Source organism: Mauremys reevesii, linkage group 8 (assembly GCF_016161935.1).
Source record: "Mauremys reevesii isolate NIE-2019 linkage group 8, ASM1616193v1, whole genome shotgun sequence".
Lineage (NCBI taxonomy): Eukaryota > Metazoa > Chordata > Testudines > Geoemydidae > Mauremys > Mauremys reevesii.
In genome coordinates, this window is record NC_052630.1 from 106617606 (window position 1) to 106641736 (window position 24131).

General features: G+C 44.5%; 1 protein-coding gene across 3 annotated transcripts in view; it reads right to left on the reverse strand.

Moving 5' to 3' along the window:
* RNF220 (ring finger protein 220) overlaps window positions 1-20020 on the reverse strand; it is a 317769-nt gene extending 297749 nt beyond the window's left edge. For 2 of the 3 annotated variants that reach the window (XM_039483593.1, XM_039483592.1), the window contains exons 1-2: window positions 19904-20014; window positions 12766-13505 (exon numbers count right to left, since the gene is read on the reverse strand). In XM_039483593.1, the coding sequence (XP_039339527.1) occupies window positions 12766-13390 (625 nt within the window). In that variant the 5' untranslated portion in view covers window positions 13391-13505; window positions 19904-20014. Of the gene's footprint in view, window positions 1-12765; window positions 13506-19903 lie in introns of all 3 variants that reach the window. The other variant, XM_039483594.1, reaches the window with a different exon arrangement.
* Between the last annotated feature and the right edge of the window lie 4111 nt (window positions 20021-24131).

Sequence of the window (24131 nt, forward strand, 5' to 3'; positions counted from 1 at the left end):
CGTGGCCCAGGGAACTGGAGAGGTTCTCAAGTTCCAATGTTCCATGTGGGGAGAATAATCCCAAATGACCGGAAAGTGGAATTAATTTTTATAGCCTTTAGAGTGGAGTCTGCAGCAAAAACACAGAAAGGGGGTCTTTCCCCAAAAGCTCAGTGGGAAGAATGTTAAAATAAAGAACTGAACCAAGAGGAGCAGCAGAAAACTAAAGCCACATGGACCTTTACTATCAGGTGCCCAGGTACTACAGTGATGAGAGTATAGCAGATAGAGAGATGTTGGTCACTCACGCACCAGAAGTCAGTTTTGCAGCAGAGCTTCTACTTGTCCATCAAAGAGTTAAATCCACCCATCTGGCTCCTTTGGCTTGTAAATCAGCCCTCCTTGCAGATGAGGACACACCGAAATGCCACGAGGCTGGGCCTGTCAGGAAGGAAACCAGCGCGTCCAGGGTTTTGTTGTTCTAGAGCCTTTTTTTTTAATTATTATTATTTTACTTTACAGCTCAGGAAGGAAGCTGGAGCCTGCACTTCGACTCCAAGAATGTCGATTACTCATCCTTCCCTGCATTATTTCTTTTATCTCTCACTTTTATTTACCTTACTCAAAATTTTTCTCCGGTTTCTTTCCCTACTGTTCTTTAGCCACCGTTTTCAACTGTTCATTCAAGTTAAAAAAAAAATTGTCAACCGCTCTTTAAAGTAAATAATAATGACAGTGTTTGCTAAACAAGCCTCCAGCTCTCTCCCACCCATGGCCAATTTCAGTCCTTGCATAACTATTGAGGTACTTCTGTGGCAACCATTATCATCATCCCTGAACACCTCCCAAACATAGATGAACTTGTCCTCCCCAACCCGGTATGGCAGAAAAGTATTGCAATCCCTGCTGAGCAGGCAGGCACTGAGAAAGTAACTGATTTGCCCAGGGTGTCACAGAGGGGCAATGGCACAGCTAGGAAGTGAACCCGGATCTTCCGAGCGCATGGCCACTGCCTTACCTGCCACGCCAGCCTTCCTGCCAGCAGTGAGTTAACAGGAGCCGTGCTCGCTTACGCCAAGAATGAATTTGTCCTGCACTGTTAAAATCACTGTGATGGGCAGGTGAGAAATGTGCAATAAAAATAAAGTTAATAATAAAAAATTTCCTCAGACTGTGAGCCATTTGGGGCTGGGCCTGTACCTTCTTGGATATCAGTGAAGTGCCGAGCACACGGTGGCAGCTAGCAAAAAACACACAACAATCTTCTCTTAGAAGCCTATCCAAAGAAAAACAGCCCCCAAACACACCATGCGACTACCCTGGGATTTCCCTTACCCCTCCCCTGGTGGAGCCAATGCCCCCATCTGGGCACGTGAGTGGAATCAGACCCTCCCTTCATGAGCGTTACAATCCAGCAATTCTGTGACTTCCCCAAACACAGCCCTGGCACTGAGCTGGCACTGAGCTGGCACTGGGGCAGGAACTTCAGGAAGAGATGCCCACACGCTGCAGGGCAGGTCTGGGGCCTTTGAGGGTTTCTAAAGGAGGTGAGCTAATAAGGAGACCATATCTTTATTTTATGGCTCCAGTCTTCCCGGGTGTGCAGTATAAACTCTGGGCCTGATCCCGACTTACGCCCGTGTAACGCTACTGACATCACCTCTGATTTACACAGGTTCTCTCTGTATTGCCCTGTAGCTTCCACATGCAGGAGTGGGTGGGACGCAGTGTGACGTTTAGAACTCACACGGACTATTCATTAATGCAGGCATGAGCTGCGCAAACGTCCCCTCAGCAGTTTTGCCTACACACCTGTCCTGACCCACCAGCCCTTTGCCCCTACATAGCTCCTGGGCCCCCTACATAGCTCTGCCAACTTACCTAGGAACGGACCTGCAGCCTTGTTACTCCAGTGCTGTCCCATACAACTTCCAGCCATACAGACAGAACTCCGCTAACACATCAGTCCCGACCTTCAGCCCCCCTGCTATGTCCGTCCTGCCCCATCCCTCAGTTCTGCCAATACTCTGATCTGCAGGGACTGTCCCCAACTATGCCATTCGCGGCACCACCACCCCCCAAGCCAGTTCTGTCAACATCCCTTTGCCCTGTCTGGCCTGCTACCCCTTCTGCCACTGCCGTCCCAATTCCTGAATGAACAGAGACTGTCGGACATGCCACGGGTTTGTAATTGGGACCAGGATGATAGTACAAGATCTAATGCACTGCAGGGCCTGAACTCAAATATCAGGTGAGAAAAGCACAGCCCGGTGCTACCTGGGCTTCTGGTTAATTTACTACTAATAGCAGCAGCACTTAGAGTCCTGTGTATCCAGGCCTAGGGTGGAGACAGTGAAGGGAATAAGGGGCGAGGGGCACAGCAGCGGTGTGGGTGCCGACGCTTCCTGTCTTCCCCACGCTCCTCTCCCCTGAGTGGGCCATCCCAGTGTAAGACCTCACTCAGGCTGGCACCATGAACCCGATCGGCCGGCTCCCCTCTCTTCACCCAGAGCTACCGAGGTCACCGATGGCTCCTCCAGCTCCCCGTTCAGGAAGCCCGATGAGCAGAAGCTAACAACCCCCGTGGAAGGGTTAAAAACAGCCTGCCAGCCAGCCTCACAACTCATCACAGCCCTGGTGACTGGAAGTGAAACTGGTCTGCAGGCCGGCTCATCACTGGCCTGGGAGCTGTGGCCCCTCAGCGGCATTACGCTGGTGTGGAGCAGCCTCCCCTGCGCTCTCCAGCCACGGCAGCGGAGAACATTCGGCACCGGGCAGGATCGGGCCCCTGCAGACACAAGACAAGGCTGTCAAAGGCTGGCCTGTGCGCGCAGTGGTGGCGCAAGCTGCCGTACGGCCGGGCCGCTGCGAAGCGTCTGTCATTCAGTCACTCCCTCGGCCCCCAGCTGTAGCCGCCAGGACGCCTGGGCAGCAGGTGGCTCTTTGATGAGGATTCTCGGTTCCCAAGGAGCCCTCTCCCCAATATTTGTGTTTTATACGGTTTGTATAACAGTCCCACCCACCCGGTGAGGCAGTCCCTGCCCCAAAGACCTTGCAATGTAAATAGAAAAGAGGCACAGAGAGGAGACGTGACTTGCCAAAGGTGTCACGCCCGGCATTATAACCCCACCCTCTGAGCCACACAGCCACCAACCGAGGACTTCGACAGAGCCTTCTAAAAACACTTTGAAAGTGTAAAGGTGAGGACAGAGGAATAGTCTAGTTCCCAGACGCTCCTTCCACCAGTGTTACTGACCAAACAGCCTCTTTGCTGAAGCTCTGGCTCCCTATAGCAGAGGATTCTGCAGGTCAGACAATTTCACACGCCAAGCAGCATTTGATCTGTGGGTTTTAGAGATGGGTGAAATAAAAAAATGTATCAAAATGGAGAGTCATTTTTAAGGAGGATTGGTTTGGGGGAGAGAGACACACAGGAGTTAAATTTTATTGATTAGAATCAAAATGATTCACACTGAAAAGTCCAACAAACTGAAATGTAACTTTCTGCTCATTTCAAGTTTCCTGATCGACTTCTCATTCTATTTACAAGACCTGGTGCCGCTGGGAGTCGATGCTACAATGAGCAGGGCCGACGAGGGGGGGAGGGCGGAAGCCGGTACAAATTACCGGGGCCCGGCAGCCCAGAAGGGGGCCCAGGGCCCAGCTTCATCCCTGTTTAGCCGGTCCACCCTTGCTGGGGGGCCCAAAAAAATTCTCACCGGGGCCTGAACCCGCCCTCGGCGGCCCTGACAATGAGCCTTTGTCCCATAAATGCATTGTTTTCCTACTAACTGACGTCCGATCACTTTTTGCTTAATTTTTCAAGAGAGAACTCTGAAGGGCACACTCATTCTGCGGCAGCCCTGCCACACCAGTGAAACCACAGATTAAAGTAAGGTTGTGCATGTAGCTGAAGCGTATTGCTGGCCTGACCGCTTTCCTTTCCAGCAGTGTAAATCAGCAACAACCCAGCAAGCCAGCAGGGTTACACCAGCATGTCTTTGCAAAGATAGAACTTTGGTTTGGGTCTTCTGACAAGAACAAGTCCATAAGGATCTATGACACCACAAGCAGACAAACAGATAATGTCTTTTGCATCTGTACAAAACCCTTGTATAAGTTTTTATGTTTTCCCTCCAAAAGAAAGGTTTTAGTGTCTTTATTTTCTCTCATGAAAATGAATATATACCATAAAGTGAACACTCACAGGCAACCCACAAGAATAAAGTATATTTGTGTAGCGGAGGGAAGAGATGCTGGTAAGAAAGCAGATTTCTGTTTCAAGTTTCCAGGACAGAGGGCATTTAAACAAAGGTGATTTTAATAGTGTCCTAAAATGATGAAAAATACCATGATGCTGTCCCCAAACTTTAACTCTAAGAATCGCTTCACCCTAATGAAAGAGACAATAAACATGGACAGCAAGAGACTCTCCTTTTTCCTCTGAGCTACCAGCACTTAGAGCACGAAATCTTTCTTTATCCCACCCTTTCCCAACCCTACTTTTCCCCTTTCCTGTAGCTCGGTGCATTGCCGCAGCACAAAATGACTGCAACCAGTTGCAGGAGCGGAGAGCGTTACCCTGATCTTTGGAGAATGATTGTGGTTTTGTAAACCAGTCAATGTTTTAAAGAGGAAAAACAAAAACCCACCACCACACACACAAGATGACAGATGCAGATAGGACTTCAAAGGACTAGACCCTGCAAAGCTTTACGCATTTAGTCCTCCCTGACCTGGAAAATCCTACACAAGCCAGTGAGCCAGATTCTCCTCTCAAACCAGTTTTGCACCGTTGTAAATCAAATTGACCTTAATGGCATCATTCCCGATTTACACCAGTGTAAGTAAAAGACCACCACCCAGTAGGTCAATTCCTGTGGGTACGGTGCTGCAGGATTGAGCCCTAGATAAGGACTGCAAGATTTGACCCATACGGCCGTAAAATACTTCACCACTTGGAAGCAAGGGGGATGCGGGAACGCGGTAATCCAACTCATATCAGTAAATTATTCCCGTTAGTTAATTGGAAGGTCTGCAGATCACATGTTGATATACACAAACATGATATACCATGCTTATCACATGTCAATAGAGCTTCATTTACATACAGTGACAGGAGACAGACAAGACATGTAAATCCAGGAAGAAAAAAAATGCCCTTTTCAGGGGGGCAATGCATAAGGACATACTCTCACATTACAGGAGTTGATGTCCCAATTAGAAATATATTTTTAGAAAGAATTTCATTTCCTCTGCACAGCAGCAAAATGTCCTCAAAAGTCCCCAAATCTGCTGTTCTCTCTTGAAGAAGAGTGGAAAAATTCATAGGCTATCAAACAAATAGACATGGAGGACGACCGTTAGTGACATGAATTGCTGGATAAAAATTGTTACAGTTCGCTTTCAGTGTCTGTTTTTGGTTGATGCACAAATATTAAAAGAAAACTTTACCCTTGGTGTATATTTACATCAGAAATCCTCAATAAAAATAGACTAATAGTATACAGATGGGTATAGTGTATTCTCTGTACAGCTACTCATACGCAGTGCTCCTTATGCAGATTAGGGTTAGGCAGATTTTAGATGGTGGTTATTTACCTTAATCAAGTATTATACAAGTATACACAGAATACATTTTATTCCTACAGATATTAACCAAATAAGGATGGGAGGTGAATCATAAAATCTAGTATAAATCATAATTCTACCATTTTTCAGCTTCCCTGAGAGGCGAATGAAGGAGGAAAAAAATAAATTTTGCTGTTCTGATGTGATGTGTCCAAAAGACATCAACCAATCAACCCAACCAAGGGTTACTAATCAGCTCAAAGACGGCCTCAGAAAATTTCTCCCAGGAAGAGTTCCAGAAACGACCAGACGTTAAATATACCGCATCCGTTGTAGGCTTTCAATCTTAGGGAGCAGGATCGGGCCCTTGGACTTCTGTTAGTCTGCACATCTGAGAATTTTCTTTTCCCTCAAGACAGTTAATATCCAAGAAATGCCCAGGAAAGTTTCTGAGACCAGCAAAGCTTAGAGAAAAAAAATAATGAAGGCAAAAATACTTATTCTTTCTTTTTTCAGTCTCTCACGCTTACACGCACACACAGAGCAGAACCCTACTAATTCCTTACACCGTCGATGCAGAACAAGTAGGACACTCCACTGCTAATTCCTAAATTCTGCAAGTTAGCAAATAAAATAATAGATCAATGTTTTAACTATCAGGGATACTGGCTCATTAAGTGCGCTTTGGCCATTGCCTTTAGTAACTTAAGTTTAGCTGTAATGGATAATATTAAATATTCTAACCTACTATATTAATAATAACAACACATAGTGCCTTTTATCAGGGGATCTCAAAGCACCGTACAAGCTGCTGAGAGGTAGGTAGGTATTATCCCCATTTTATAGATGGGGAAACTGAGGTTCAGAGACTTGCCCAAGATCACTGCAAGTCTGGGGACTTCTAACACCCAATTCAATGCTCTAACCACACGGTCAGCTTCCCCCTTCCTTTGTATAATTCTGTGAAAGCAGTTAAATCTTATTAATGAGACTTCAGTCCAACTCAGCCTCTGGTATAATCTTTGTTGAGAAGCAGGATTTGGCCGCCAGCGTTTTTTTGGGGGGGTTTTTTTGTTGTGGTTTTTTTTTTAGAAACATTTGGTTTGCCAATTAACCAGTGAGATTCAGAGTTTGCCTTGTAACTGTATAATTAATACACATGCATATACACACGCACAGAGCAAAAGAGGCTGATCAATATTTACTGTAGGTGTGCCCATTTCTGCAGTTGTAGACAGATGAATATGTCATTTACATTTTGCTCAGAGCTCACAGAGCTGCTGTCATAAACCCTTTGGAGTGCCACATAAGCCAGCTATCAGACGGCCGAAAGGAAGACCAGGGCACAAGAAATTGCTGGCTGTTCTGAGCTCACAGGAAATATGGCCGGGTGGCAGAGGCTGTGTGGGGAAACATTTTGGAGGAGAAAACAGCCCCGGCCCTCCCACCCAAATGATCAATTAAAACCATCCTTCTGCCCAGAGCCAGGCGAAGACGGCAAATGATGGCTGCCAGGAAAACGGTCACTTGGATCGGTTCTGCATGACAATTGATGGCAAGGGAAGCGGGGGGGAGGGTTTGGAAGAGGCAGCAGTGTCCGTTTTCTCACCATGGTGATTAGACATTCCAAGTGCGCGAGATAGCCCCGAATAACAGAAAGAGAAATATAAACTGGAGACCGACGGATCCAAGCCAGGCCAGATGGCCCTGCAGCCGGCAGGGGCTGCTCCCATCCAGCCCTTCCCCACTTTAGCTGTTCAAACATTTCTTTATCCCAACAAGACAATTAAACCAAACAGCATGAAAAGGAGTCTCGGCAACAGTTTGCTGAGGGCACAGAAAGGTTGTTGCCAAAAAAACAAAAAGAAGGAGATTGCTGTATACTCCCGCGGCTAACGCAGGGCCAGGGTCTGACCTCCATCCTACCCAGTGGAAAATCCAGAGCAACTCCACTGAATTCACTGCATTTTCACTAGTGTAACAGAGATAGAAATGTGGCCTTCTCTATATCTACCCACACACACAATGGAAATGTAATTGTTTCACTTGTTTTATTGTATTATTTCATGAGCTGTATTAAGCACTCGATCTCACCTGGTCATGGATGATTATTAACAACAATCTGTCACTTTGTTTTAGGTCCCTATTCTAAGCTACCTGGAAAGTGGTGATTAGTGTAGGAACAGCTCTGCTCCTTCAGCAGCGAATATTCCCCCTCAAATCCACTGCTGTGCCATAGAATAATTCAAAGAGGAGACACCCTGTCCACCCACACACTCCTCCACAAAACTCACCAATTAGTGTAGGTCCTACTATGTAAACACAAACACAGACAGGCACATGCCCTAAGAGGGTAGATCATATTGTGCACTCCTGGACTTATGCTTGAGACCTGTTCTAAAAGCCATCTTTGTTCCATTTAGAACAATTATTCAGAAATGAAAACTCTGATAATAGAAGTAATGCTTAGCACCTAAACAGAGATTTACATTTTCACAGCACTTTGTAGATATTAAATCATTAGTTTAAAAAGCTCAGACTAACTACACTTTAGAGATTTAAAAAAATAATAATCCTAAATTGGAATGAGAACCTCCCTTCCATACTGAGGCACATCTATAATCGCAGGGCGGAGAACCAGGACCTTGATCAAATTGACAGCGTCCCAATAATCCAAGTTATTTTTTTATTTATTGTAATGTAACAGTAAAAATAATATGAATAAATACCATCACTACTTTGGATGAAAGTCGCTGGAGAGGAGCAAAGATCTCAAAGTACTGGCAAATTAACTAATTACTTCTTAGAACAACGTCAGCCGTTAGGTATTATCATGTTACAGATGTCAAAACTGAGGCAAAAAAAAAGAGCCAGTGGCAGAGCTGGAAGAAAAGAACCCTGGTCTCCTGGCTCATCTTCACTAGCGTTCACTAACACAGACCATGCTTCTCCACAACATATCAAAGAAAACACATTATCAAGAATAAGTGAACGATCACCACAAAAAGGTTGCTGTTGCAGTCTTGAAATGCGGACTGTGGCGCGTTTGGACTAGGGTGAGCAGATGTCCCAATTTTATAGGGACAGTCCCAATTTTGGGGTCTTTTGCTTATATAGGTTCCTATTACCCCCCACCCCCGTCCCGATTTTTCACATTTGCTCTCTAGTCACCCTAGCTTGGAAGCATCTCAAGGTGCAGTGGAGACAGTCGTTTCTGGGGAGGCTATACGGGAAGCTCTGCACCGCAACAGGCAGAGAGATCTCTGCCAAACCAGCCAGGCTCTGGCGTGGATGTTGCCTGCCGGCTTGCTCTGCTGGAGAGGGGTGATGCCGTGGTGTTCGCAAGGCGCAATCATGACAATTTTTTATTAGAAAGCCCAAAATAAAACTGGGGCTCATTTTCACGGAAGATCATAGGTGTCTATCACACAGGGGAACGTAGCATTTACTTCCACTGCTGCTGGAAACCTACATTAATAAAGATACATATATTTAAAGAGCCCCGTGAAATGTGTTTGTCAGTGTCTGTAACGCACACTGTACAAGAAGCGCCTAAACTGTTCTATAAATATCATTATCTTTCCCAGCGAGCATCTAACCAGAACGGCCCCGTCCAAAGCATGTGTCTAAACAAACAGTTACATCTCCTCCCTGGATGGAGTCTGTCGTTTACACGCGCTTCCTATGGCACGCACAGTCTCTCTCGACATCCCGAGAGCAGCATCCTACAGTCACAGGCAACTTGCCCAAACACAGGAAAACTCGAACAGATTTACAAAATGACTATTAACACAAACACGCTCCATCCATGCCTCGATCATTCATTAGCAGTCTGACTTGCGGCTCCAACATACACACAGAATTTGAAAGCAAACTCCTGACTTAAAAATAAAACGGTGGTTCTCGCTGAGAAATACGTGATCTCTCCTAACCCACATACATGCATCAAGGGACCAGATCCTGATTATAGTGATGTAATTAGAATGAGAATGCGGTCATAAGAGTACGTGTGCGCGCGCACACACACACACACACACACAATCTCTAGCTGCATATGGATACAGTGCTGCATAGAGTGGGCTCCGTCTGTGCTACTATACATTTATGGCTTGACACACTATTATATATTTTTGGGGTTCTTTTTTTTAAGAAAGGAAAATTTCTCAGAAAATCATCTCTAAAGTTAGAACAGAATAAAAATATTTTAAAACCATTTGAAAATGTTTGTTTGTGATGGTACAAGGGACGTGTGTAATGCAATGAAGTCATTCACCCATCGCATGGTCTAATCCCTTGCAGGATTTTGAAAAATACAAATAAACAATTGAATCCTGCAATTCTGAAGAGCCTCTATTGAATACATAAAGACTTTGCTGATCTGCTGGAGCTTCATTACGCCCGTCTATCCACTTTTGCTTGTCCACAGAATCATTTCCCTGCAATGGACCCTACACTATGAACCTTCTTTCCCAAAGGGTTACGTACACTGTTCACACAAGGAACCCAAGAAACTTCCTGAGGGTCAATGATGAGAAATTTTAAAGGCCCTTAAATATATTTTTGTGTACAAACATAAAGAACCCTGCAAATATGTATGCACATCTCAGAACATGACAGGTTCCGTGGTGCAGCCAGTCAGCCGTGTCATCCCTCAAGTTTTTCCTTTATAAAAACTGCCATATAAAGATAATTAAGACACATTTTTTAAATCCCATCCCCTCAGTAAATAAACCCACTGTGGTAATGTATTTAAGATTCTGACATACACAGAAAACATGCTCTTTGGTGCAATAGCTAAATACGATGGGAAGGAAGAAAGGTCAAATTTACCTTAAATTTTACAACTTTAAAATTACTAAAACATGAATGGATGTTGTGCTAATATGCATCCAAAGTGTGATGCAGGCAGTGTTATAAATTGTTATGTTAGCAATTGTGTCTAAAACCTGGGATGATATTAAAACAAATTTTAAAAGCCAGAAGAGATAAAATTAATCCAGTCATTAGAAACGAAAATAAAACCAGTTTCTCTCTAATATTTTAGTCAGCACTCTATCCCGCTGGTTGCGATGCCTGCATTCATTTTGCCCTAGTGCAAAGGCTAATCACTTTAACCAGTTTCTATTTCTCTTCTAAGGAAAGGGGGAAAAAACTTTTCACATGTTCACAAGTTTTTGAAGCAACTTGCAAAGCTGTGATTCTGCCTCTCTCGTTATAATCCCGCTGTCTAATCATTCCCAGTGGGCGTGGGGATGCCAATGCCTCAGTGTGCATTCCGTTAGCAGCCTTACTCCTCTGTGAAGTACTTATTTATTTTTCAGGAGTACAGCGCCCACATAGAGCACACAGTCCTGGTGAAGACAAGATTTATCCCTTCCACACAGGAGCATGTGCCTGTATCTGCTGCTCTGGCCACTGCTGTGCTACATGTGGTCTAATTCATTTACCAGATTTACTCCTTTAAATCAGCTATCTGACAGGATTTTGCTAGCAAGATACACAGCAACTGATGCGCTTTAAATTCATTTTGCTAGCAGACCTGCTCTTCCGCCGTTATCTCCCCAAGTATTCATTTGAGCAAGCTTCATTTCCACACCCAGATTATATTGATAAGGGGGAGAGATCCATAAAACATCAACACAGGATATCTTTAGACATTGTGATCCCACCTTCCTTCCCACACCCCTCAAAATGAAAGCTCTGCCCCACCTACATGCTTCCACCTCCAACAGCTGTACCTACATATTAACAACACTGCTGAGGAGACACGGAACAAGGAAAGCAGTTCTAATGCACAGAAAGTAATATAGGGAGAAAGAGAGATCACATTTGTGCTGTGAGAAGCACAAGGCTTCTGTCTTCAGTGGGAATCGTCCCACACTTGCAAACGCTGACATAAAAGACACACTGGCAGCATATTTCAAAACCAAAGAGCGATGGATTTACAAGGCAGGTTGATTTTATGATGACTTTTATTGAAAAAGTACGCTGGGTGTAGGCAGATACCTTTTAGTGCTGGTAAGTTAACACAGTGCCTAATTCAAGGAGACAGCCTGAGGAAGCAGTGCCGACAGGGGAGAGAGAGCCGCAACGTCTCTATTACTCTCCTCGGCATCATAAAGGGGAGAAGAAAAATCGTATCTGAAGGGGACTGGGGGAACTGGGCTGCAGTTTTCTTTGCAAAATAATAATAATTTTTTAAAAAGAAGAAAATCCACAAAAATGTACAAAGGGGCCCATGTGAAAACAAAACCACTTTGGCATCTGAACTAAGCGTTTGCGTTTAAAGGAGATCACACCAGCTAAATGTTGCCACATCTTATTGCTCTGAAGTCGGGGACTGCAGGCTCTGCTCTCCCGAGACAGCTCCCCAGAATGGTGTTCCCCCACTGACTGGTTCAGCTTTCCATGCGAGGAGGGGACTGGGGTAGCCTGCCCTCCTCCAGCAGAGATACTGCGAGGGAAAAGGTGACTGAAGAACAGGGAGTTGTTACAGTAGCGTATGTTAGGCAGGATTCAATTGCTGATCCTTGAAGGGACAGATCGCCTTTCGGTGGCCATGCAAAGGGGGGCTCCAGAGAAAGTACACAGCCTACTTTGGGGGTCACTTATAGAGCCATACGAGCGTAATCAGCTTTATGTCTCTAGGAAAGAGCTCGAGTGCCTAGAATACTAGTACGTGAAATACCGCATAAGGGAACTTTGTCCTGTTCTGAGGAGCAAAGCATGAAGGCTGATATCCTAGGTACAAGAACTGAGCATGTGACGAAGAGGTCAGAGGGAAAATATCAAAGGGAGCAGTGTGTGCAGTTTTAACTGATAAGCTCCCTGAAAAAAGTTCTAGTTGTATACTACAGATGCACCCTTCTGTGTACACACACACACACCCACACACACGCACCAGAGTATATCTCCCTGCTTTGAGGCACGGACATCTTTCTGTGCTTAGCAGCCCCAGTTTCAAGCACAGAGACCGGTGTCTCTCCCACAGGTGCATTTGAAAATGGGTTTCCTTCCAATACACCTTACCGTGAAATCCATCAATGTCCATTTAAGAAAAACAAGGCACCATTTTATCGTGTAACTCAGCGCGAAGGGAAGGACATTGTGCCCATTCCTTCAGCAGGAACCGCAGCACAACAAAACGACGCACCTGTTGAGCATCTCAATGAGGCACAGCAAAGTAAAGCCGAGAGGGGTACCGGAGGTACTTACATCTGTCGTTTCGGTCTTCGGGACTGGACGAGGTCTCCCGGTCAGAAATGAGGCCGGAGACCGCAAAGATCTTTTTCCCTGTGTCATCGAGTTTGAGTGAGCCTGGGGAGCTGGAAGGGAGCTGGGTTCCAAACTCATACTCCTTGCCATCAGCGTCCGAGAAGCGCAGGTGGGGTGAGTCCGTGTCATGGCAGTTTTTCAGGCGTTTGGCCGGTGTAAAGGCCGACTGATAGCTCTCCCTGTCTTCAGTGGAGGCAAAGGGGCGGAAAGCCCCAACGCCGCTGTGGTTCAACATACTTATTGGCGTGCAGTCCAAGTTGGGGGGTGCAAACTGGGGGTGGAGGTGCAGCAAGGATGGGGGAAAGTCACGGTTTGCGAATGCCCCCGGCACCCCACCTTGCCGGTGATACATGGAGGCAAAAGTATACGAGCCATTGGTAAAGGGGATATGCACGTCCTTATCCACTGATACCGGGACTCCGAAGGGTCTTGGCTGCTGACAGGGGATGGAAGCGTCCCGGCTGGCTTCAGCAGTGGAGGCGAGAACCATCAGGGCCGGAGATGCCAGCGGGTTGGGAAGATAGGATGAGTTTTCCATCTTGAAGGCTGCCCGGTGTAAGTCCATCGGAGTCTCTTTCCTCAGCAGGGTCACAAGGGGAACAATCTTCCCTGGAAGGAAAGTCAAGCGAGGCCTGGTTTTGGAGCAGGGAGATCACTGAGGCATCATCACCGTCCCAAAGCTGCAGAGAAACAGAAGGGAAGAGAAAACACAAGTGGTGAGGCTTCTGCACTTGCTTCTTCAGGACACTCCATACAGTGGGAAGGCCACATGCGTTAGAACCAACTGCCCAGCAACGCGCCAATGTTCTCATTCACGAAAATCAACAGACAACTTCACACACGGGTGGAACCAACTTTGGCCCACTCCACAGGACAGAGGGAAAAATCCTACCAAAGGCATTAGCATAAAGGATTTATTTGCAATATAAATATCCCCACATGTCAATAATCTCGGTGTGGTCTAAAATTAAGAGACATTCCCCTCAACTGATCATCACAATTTAATATATGCAAAACATATCATATCTATTGAACATAATTACATGAACAGAAATAAACATTTATACAGTTGTTTATACTGCCTATGATGCATATGGAATGTCTGTAATATGTGTCTATTTTTCTCACACATTATGAATGTGTAGGTACATGCACATATGCAGGTATACATTTTACATAATCATATATCTCACACACACACACACACACACACAGTGCGCACACACTTTCTTTTTTTTTTTTTAAAGGCACGGAGACTTCATCAATAAAATGCCTGGCGTCTCTGACAATATTTAAAATCATAATGGGTGCCTCTGCCATGTGATCTCTGCAAATGTCTGCCTTTCGGGTCGGGGACAGCGGAGAACGGATCAGTAATTTTAGTTCCTAATGCACTGGCTCTTAAGTAGATTTGTAAACTGCTCTGTATGTGCCATTAACATTTAGAGGAAAATGTTAACAACATTTCTGGCTTGCATTTTGCTGAGCCTCCTAGCTCGGCCAGATCCATTCGCCCAGCCACAAACCACCTCAGAATGAGAGGCAGAAAAATCCTTCCTTCTGTATCTCTCTGCGTTTTCTGTTTTAATGGTTTAGTTTGTTATTTTCTTTCCCGATCAGCCTAGTGCCTTTTCTTTCAAGGTTCCGCTGCCTACCATTCAGGCCCCAAGACCTGTCTTAAAATACAAGAACTATAACTTTGAAACAATATACTAGCCTGCCAGAGCTCAAAGGGCTAAGAAAATCATATAATAATAAAAAGCTGTTACAAATTGTCTCTCTTAGATCCAGAGGGTCAAACATCTCAAATAAAACTTACTGAAAGAGTCTCTTCCTAATGGAGTGCCTTTTGTATTCCATGAATGAGGGAGCCTCGGTTAACAAACTGTATGAAATCCAGTCTGTGACTTTAATGTAGTCCAATGATAACATTTCCTTTCTCCCATCCTGTACCCAAATGCTTCAGTGACGGTTATTAATTGTAAAGATGAGTGGACATCATCTCTCGGCTTCCTCATTTGGCACTCTTCCTTATAGACATCATTGCTAAATTACCAGATTATGTATCTCACATTAACAGGTTTGCTCTCTTCCAAATTTTAAATAACTTTCCTGTCAAGTTCTAGCCATGGAGAGGGAGAGAGAGATGCCAAAGGCAGCGTGTAAAAGCACAGAAAGCCTGGACACACTTGTTTTGCTGCTTTCAGGAAAGCTGATCAACACACACACACACACACACACAAAAACACGAGCACAAAATTGTATCCACTAGTGAATTTTGGGTTACTGGTTTTTTTTCAGGCTGCTATAAAAAAAATTAACACGCACATACAAATAAATAAGCACTCGCACAGAAATGAACAGTCATTAATATGTAAGTGGGGCTAAGAGATCATTGGAAAATATGGTTTCCAAAAAAAAAAAAGGAGCACCATTGCTGCCTCATTGCCTCTTTTTCTATTTTTACTTGTTCCATCACCTCACGACATTAAATGTATTTCATAAATTAGTATTCTGGCCGCAACACTTGACACTCCTGTAGGATATTGTGAATCACTCCGGCCGCCTTATTCGTTTGCAAACTTCATTATGCCGGGAATAAATCAACACATTACAATATCTCACCCAGCCAAATTTAATTTTTTTTTTAAACTCCCACTTCCCTTTTCGCTCTCTCTCTCTGTCTCTCCCCCCGCCCCCCATTAGCAACATGTACAGATGAGACTGCGGCAGACCAGTCATTATGAAAATCTATAGTTAATACACTCCCAATGTCAAAATGTCATGGGTTTAAATACAGAACCCAAAATAAGAAAACTAACCAACCTTCTTAATTAAAAAAATATGGATTGCAGGATAATCAGCTTGATGGACCATTTGGGCGACTGTAAGGTAGTGGGCACAAGGCAGGGTAACTAACTGCTACTTTTCTGCCTCTATGCTGATTTTTTTTAATTTAGCACCCCGTGCAAATCCAGATTAAAATAACTCCAGCTATTGATCTGAGCAGTGGAATTGACATTAATTTTAGTTCACTTCTCACTTTGCAAAGGGATCAATAGGAAGTAATAACAGCTGACATCCCCACTGAAAGGAGGAAAAAAGACGGGCTGGAGACAGAAATCGAAAAGCAACCAAATAAATCAGCAGCTACTTTTCCACGGCATCAGACAAACTCCAAACAGATTGCAAAAAGTCTTTGTTGAATTAACTAAACAAGGAGTGGAGGGAGCAGGGGGTAGAGATCAATCTACGAAGCTACATAAACTGTCTACCAGGCATCGAGGTAAAATGGACAGACCAAAAAATATTGTGACTTTTCATTTTTTAAATGATTGCTCTGATATACAAGAATTTTTTTAAAACACTTTGTTTAAGGTGTGTACAAATTGCCAGATTACTATATGTTACTAATTGCAAGGTTAAATATGTCAAAACCAAGACACATTGAATCAACAGCCTTAACTTTGATCCGTTAAAAAATATCTCACCAAGGGACAACTTCTTATCAGTAATCTCTAGCTCAAGTCTGATTCTTCTGTTTATAAAAGATTGTAACACTGGTTTGAATTAGGTAAAGAGAAAGACAGACGAAAGTCAGTCAATCTATGACGGGTTGGATTTAGCAGGCATCACAAACATTGTGTGAGTGGAGAAAATAGAGCTGACCACTGTTATAAGCATAAAAACCTCTTTGCTAATCAGCCTGGAAAGAAAGAATAAAAAACGTGCCTGTCTTTAAGCATTACCAGTTTCAATCAACAAATCACTTCTCTGCTATCAATTAAAATAAATAAAACACACCCCTTTGTTTATTACAACAGGTTGCATTTTTGTGATCTCTCAACCATTTCCAAACACCAGGAATTAAAATAAAGGGACAAATTAAAATTTTTCTCCTTCCAGGAACAAACTTCTTAAAATTAATTAGCACACTATTTAAGAAGCTTAGAAACATTAGCAAAAACAGAGAGGAAATTAGGACTGTTTTTTTTTAAAATCATATCATACATTTACATTAAAGTTTCCCCCCATAAATGTCAAGTAGGAATTTATAAATATGTCCTGTGTAGAAAAGTCAATTATTATAAAACAAAATAATGCCAGCTGTTCGGGGATTTAAGTGCCCAAATGGATTATATATTTGAACTAAACTGGATTTCCTCGTAAAAAATAAAACAAATGCAAGCTAGAAAGCCAACACAGAAGAGATCTCTTCAGTGGATTAAGATACAAAGGAAAAATAGTTCATTTTTTAATTTGTGCAAAATATGCCAATTGCAGGCACCCGCAGGAGCAGCTGGTATGAAACCCGGTTTAGAAAAAAAATCGGAGGGCCATGCACCGAGCAGAGGCGGCAGGTTCGGTTGGAAATGGAAAAGGATCGGTGCAATTTTAGGGACCAGAAATCACCCCATCAGGTTCGATCGGCTGCCTTACTGCAGAACCAGTGTCGCCTCGTTTCTCCTCGCTTGGGAAGAGGCGGCCCCCGATTTTGTTTTGCAAGAAACTTCTTGCAAAAATTTAGTCCCGCTACCAACACGATCAGCAGGCGGCAAACGAGCAAAAACAGCAGCTGGCGGAAGAAGGGGATTTTAAAAAAATAAATGAAAATATTGGTCCTTCCCCCCCCACACACACACACACCAGTGTTTCAAAATTAAATGGAAAATCCGAGGGAGAATTCGCAGGGGCGAAGAAGGGTTTAGTTTGTCAAGCGCCCAGGGCGGCAAACACCCACTGGGTCTTACAAGGGGGAAAAGTGAGGGGGGAAAACTCCCATCAGGGGCATGAGCACAACAGAAATTAACCAGGGTCTTTTCCCATTAACGCTCTGATCCGACCTGCGACTATTAGGGACTATTCCTCCCCTGCCAGACGAATCTCTCCAAAGTACAATCTGGGGGTTAGTTTCTCTGCTCTTTGCCTCAAGATCCGCTCATTGCACACTGTAAATATAGATATTCCGCCTGGGCTTCCCTGATCGCTGTGAATTTGGTTATTTGCTTTACAGTTCACCTTTTCCTCCCCCGCAAACTCCCAGCCTCCCCCCAAACCCCTCCAAGGAGGCGTGTCAAGGGTTAGACTAGAAACAAAACAAAAAGCGCGCAGCCATTTGACTTTCTCCAGCTGCAAATTAAACAGGTGTTTTCCTTCCCCCGCCTTCCCAGTTTGGGGGCGAGGGGTTGCAGGGACAAGCCTGGTCATTTCGTTTGGCCAGAAACAAACCATTCCCCCAAAGCAGAGCACGGAAATTAATGTGGAGACATTCGCTGTCCGCTCCCCTTTCCCTGCCTTTGCCACAGTCTCCTTCAATGCCGCACATTGGATCGTGCCCCGAAGACTGTTGCAAAGTGGGGACAAGAGGGGTCGGGGACGAGCGGAGAGACGGAGACGGGATTTTGTGCTCTCCTTCCGAACTGTTCGCTCTTTTCATAGTGGCGGGAGGGGGCCGCTTTTCCATCCCCATTTCTACAGTCCAGTAAGTGCATTTTTTTTCCACTTTAAAAAAAAAAGAGTCAGAAACAAAGCTCATCAAATGTGAGGATGCCTGGAGCTGTTTGACTTTATGGCAACAATCACTCGCCATCCACATTTCCTGTGTGGAAGGAGCCGCACTCAATACAACTCGGTAAGGAGACAGCTCCGAATGATTTCATTGTGCCAAACCAGATGGGTTTTATGTATTTAGAGCTGAAGGTGAAGAATTATTTTCCACGCTCCCAACCTATTTACAGACTTCCCTGCTTCCATTTTTGGGGGGGGGGGGTGGGGGGGTTTCTGACAAGGATTCAGCTCCTGTGATCTTCGGAGCGCACTCGCAGCTGATGCAGAAAGTTTTCTCTGGGACACACACCAGGGAAAACACGCTCACTTCATTTCGCCTCCTCTGGCCGAAGGATTTGCAACCCTGCATTTCACATGCGGAGCGGGTTCAGCCTCTGCTGCTATTTACACGGACCCGAGTCCTTTATGTATTTTCAAGAATAAAGCGAGAACGAGTATTTTGGGTCCCGTCGAGATTCGTGAATTTGATTCCCATCTGAGAGTGGCTTGGGGCGAGTCTCTCGGGGGAGGGGGGGGGAGTTTTACAAACTTCCACCGCCCCCAGAATCACGACAAGTGGCAATTTGCGAAGAACGTTTAGAAACCCCCAATCCGATCCCCCACCGCGGCTGGGTGTTTTCTGCTACGGATTCAAACCGGAGTTCACACGGGCACCGCGCGATTGCAAAAAGGAAAACGCGTTTGATTCAAGCTACTCCGAGCCCCGAGCCGGCCGGCGCTTCTACCGCAAGATAAACACGATGTAGATGGGGGACGGGGGGCGCGGAGAGAAGATTTGTTTGTTTCCTTTCAAAAAGTTTTTTTTGTTTTGTTTTGTTTTGTTTTGCAGCCTCTGGGAAATGAAATTGTTGCTGCTCAGAGCAAGGGGAGTCCGAGCTCCTGCGGGCCGCGAGGAAATAACTCCCCTGCTTGCAACAAAAATAAAATAAAAAGTAAACGCGGTTTAAATTAACCGTCTTGGAATTAAATCCGATCCGCACCATTTTCGGTTGCGTTTGGAAACCTTCTGCCCCGGCACCTGATTCCCCCTTGTGCCTACTGGTCCCCCCCCCCCCCCGCCAGCACCCCCGCAAAATAAACAGGGGGATGGTCCCAGAGACTCCGCCACTCTCGGGTTGCAGAAGGATGAAGGGGGGATGCTCCTCTCTTTTTATCGGACTTTAACCCATTATCATGATGATCCCCACCCACCCGGCCTCCCCGCCACTCGACCCCCTTTCCCGTCCCGGACCCCCCTGACCAGCTGCCTTTGCTGGGGGAATTCAGGAGCTCGCGGCAATTCTTGCATGGAAAAATAAAACTTGCCATGCAAAGTTTGACTCTGCAGCGAGTCCGGATTTGCAGGGAAATCCAAAGGCACCGGCCTCAGTGACATGGCTGAGAGTCCCTGCAGCCCTGGGAGAAAGCCGTGGGAGAGCCACTACTCGAAAGTTAGCCCCGGTTCCTGCCCAGCACCAGCTCCCCCCGCCCCCAAACACACACACACACCTTTGTGATCTCCAGTACTCACCGTGGAAATTCCTCTGGAGGTGGCTGCACTTTTTCAGGCTCAGGGAAGCAGGAGCAGAGTGTGGTGCTTGGGAAGTCCTGGGCGTGTTTGCAGGCTGCCTTGGATTGCATGTAACAGAGCAAGAGACTCAATTGGTGTGAGAGAAGGAGCAGTGCTGCCTCTCAGTGCTGGCTCTAATCAGTGAATGAACCTCCACTCTCCGAGGGACTGGCGCTGCACACACACACACACACACACACACACACAGCCGGGCTGAGCACGGAATACATTAGGACCCTAAGGGAGTATGGGAAATGGAGTCCATCACTGGGGCACAGAGCTGGCCGGCCCATCTTGCCCACGGACAGGCACAAAGACTGGCCTCCTGGCTCAGGGTTTGTGGCTGGCAGTCAGATTTGTTGCACACCATTTTCAATGTTTTATTATTTCCCTATAGGAGTTGATTTAGTTCTTGCGAAAGAGGAGAATTAATAGTCCTAGTCTAGGTCCCCCAAATTTCCCTCCCTCTCTGCAACTGCCCCTTGGTCCTTACATGCAGCCTATCCAATCCTACCCTATCCTGTAGGATAAAATCAGACCCTATATTTACAGAACACCTTTTACCCGGAAGGTTCCCAGTGCACCATACAACTTAGGAGTCAGTCCCACCAGCAACCCGTGCACAGAACAACTTTGCAGCTGTTCAGAACTCATCATAACAAAACCCAGACACCACCGGGGCCTTCATATATTATTTTCTCGTGTCTAATAATAGACACACACTTTTTTTGTTGTTTACACACATTTCTATGGCACTCAACGTAGTGCCACCTGACCACTTCAGAAACATTTAACCTCACAACACCAGGGGGAGGTAGGGGAGTGTTAAAAACATTGTTCAAGTGGGGGAAGACAGGCAGAGAGAGCATAAGTGACTTGCCCAAACTCATACAAGATATCAGTGGCAGAGCCAAAAAGAAAATGCAGGTCTTCTGACTCTCAGACTGTTTCGTATGCACACACACACACACAGGTATTTTAAGTGCGTCCGTGAGGAAAATGATTCCTCTATCTACACGCACACTCGTCCCTGTACCAAAGGAATTATTTAATTTGCCTAAATCAGGAACTGACATCAGAGACATTTATTCAGTGATGGAGGGAATCATTTTTAACATTAAAAAATGTCAGTTCTTTCCTTTTTAAAAATAAATAATATAGTGGCTGATTTTTTGGTTCCCTCTTCTCTGATTGTGCATGGACACTGAGGTATAATGGGACTACATTTGCTATAAACAGGGGAAGGAGGTCAGCACTGTAACAATTTGGGGTTGTTCTCTGTGTGTGTGTGTATTCCTGGCATCCTCACTCTTTCATGAAGAATAGCAACAGCTTTTGTTTAAGGTGTGGCTCATTACTAAAGTTATCTAGATCTTCAGTTTGGTCTGACTATCCCAGTGTTAAACATGAGCCCAAAGCCAATGGGAGTTTTGGGTGGTTAAGAAATGCAGGTTCAGACCCTACCTCACACTTTGAAGACCATAAAGGTTTGTTTCTCTTGTGGATTGAAATTTACCCACCCTTTTTACATCACCTCAGACAGACCAGTTTTTTCTTAGGTAGTCAGCATGGTTGCATGCCCAATGCAAATATTAAACCTTAAAAGGATAAAAGTAGCCAGACAAACTTTCCTCCTTTTTACACTTAATACTGTATCTCAAAATAAAAACAACCTTGACATTCCAAGCCTCTGAAATCAGCAATCGTCTGTGTCTAAAGATGCTTCAAGTGCTTTAATTTGCACTTTGTAACATCAGTTGCTCCACAACCTGTTGGCCATGTCATGGTGGAGCAATACAGATGTTGGTACTCAAGGAAATGTGTATGCGATTGTTTGGAGATGCACGCTACACAGTTTGTTATAGTATGTCGTGTGTATATACCAGAGTAAGAATGCTCCGTGGGCAGACAGCCAACTGCCTTTTCCATGGATTAGCCAGGATATCATGGTCCATCCACAGGACACCAGGCAGGGATTATTCCTGGTTTCAGAGTATTCCTGGCTCTGTTACACTCTCACCGTGTGATTCTGGGTAACTGTGCCTCTGTTTTCCAGATACTTCTAAGCATCAGCTCTTAGATCCCAACAAGATAAGTGCCTTAGGTCATAGAGAATTTTAATGTGTACCACAATTCACAGTATTCTCTCCTCTCTTGTTCAATGTTTTCTTGCCAGGATTCCTTGTGGAACCTGACTGGCAGCTTCCCAAGTGAGTGAGTGAATGTCTCATGCTGTGGCAAAGCTCCCACTGAAGTCAACAGCAGCCAGATTCTCAGAACTGGCCACTGATTTTTGGGTGCTGCATCCCTAGGGTGCTCCACTTCAGAGACATGGGTCTGGAGAGCATGCAACACCCGTTAACTTATTGGAAGCATGGGCGATTGACATTTCGGCAAATCAGAACCTAGGTTTCTCAAATTAGACAGCCAAAATATTAGATTCCCAAATTCAGAGGCCCCTTAAAAGAAAATTAACCTAGGTGTTTTACCTAAGTAAGGACTGAGTCGTTAGCAAGGGGGCTATTGACAGCTGACAGTCACCATTCTGTGTGCCTGTGAAAGAGTCAAATACTCAATCTCAAAGAAATGTGTCAAAGTTTTGGTGTCTCAAACTTTGAGGGAAATAACTGAATTTAAGGATATTGGTTTCCTACTCGTTGATCATATCATATGATACATACAGTATCATGTAAAGTAGTGTGTAATTAGACATAGGAAATCACGTTCCAAACACAGAGGGCAGTGAGAGAATTTTTCAAACTCTGACCCCAGTCCAACATGTGTTTAAGTACATGTGCAACTTTACACACAGGAGTGGTCCTATGTGAGTAAAGGTATATACTTGATTAAGTGTTTGCGGGATCAAGGCCACTGATTGGTATAATAGAGTAAAGACAAAGGATCTTTGCAAATAATTAAACATTGTAATTCTGGACTCTCTAATTACTGAAGAGGAAGGACTGGTAGCTCCAAAGCCCTGGGATATTGTTCTACTATTATATAAAAATGGGTCTTAAACCATTCCAGCTGAAGATCTTTTGTCCTCATACCTCATGGGTGAGTTCTCTATACACTGAATCTAGCTATCTGTAATAGGCACCAATTACCCCTGATTATAGTTGAATTTCTCAGACTGAAATATAGATTTAGAACAATGTAGGATTTTTAAAAATAAAAGTAGTGCTTTTCATCTTGCTCACTTCTAACATCTTTTTTGCAAACCTAAGTAGCTGCCAAAAAGCTGCATATGCAGACACACACAAATACAATAGTATGATATATAAGGCACTGATCTCGCAACAAGCCCCAACAATTGACTCCTTAGATAAATATTCCTCTGTACTCATATATATTAGCCATATTTTAAATAACATTAGGGCTTTGACACAGACAAAGGAAATCAAGTTAAAAATCAACACATCTCTTCCAGAAACCTTTAAAAATATTCTATTTGAGAACAATGTTACTAATCACATTTACATTACAGCTCATGATAGCAATTATCAAATTCTGGTTTAAGAAAGTACTTTGATGATAAGGTCATTTTTTCAGGTAGGTATAACATTCTGAAAAAATGACCCTTTGGATTTAAATTTCTTACCCTTGTTCTCAGCCAAAAAGCAATTAAAACAGTTTATTTTTTAAGTTTATAGAAAACCTTTCTGAGTTTCTTAGTATGGAAAAAAACCAAAAGTACAGTCCCTCCCCCAAAGAGCTTATATTATCAAAGGCCCTGATCCTGCTGTCTTACCCATGTGCTTAACTTTACACACCCTGAGTAGTCCCATTGACGTCAATGTGCATAAAGTTAAGCACGTGCATAAATCTTTGTAGGATCAGGGCCTACATATGCTAATTTAATTTGGATTTTAGCATCCTGTGCGCTGTGTTTGCAATCCAAACATTGCAGCACTATGCTAGGGCATGAGCATCTGAAAGCTATCTCTGACTTGAAAGTGAACAAAAGTGACACTGGCAAGTTTAGATTGATCGCCAATGCTGTAGGGTATTAACTTGGCCCAAACTTCACTTGGAGTTTTGCCTGTGGACCTTTCTGCCAACGGGGCTGCACATTGGTTCAGGGTCCTTGCTCATGGATCTGATTGCAGGATTAGGACCTTCATTGGTAACACAGATAAGAAATTAAAAATAATGGATTATATTAATTCAATAATTTTCTCAAGTTTAC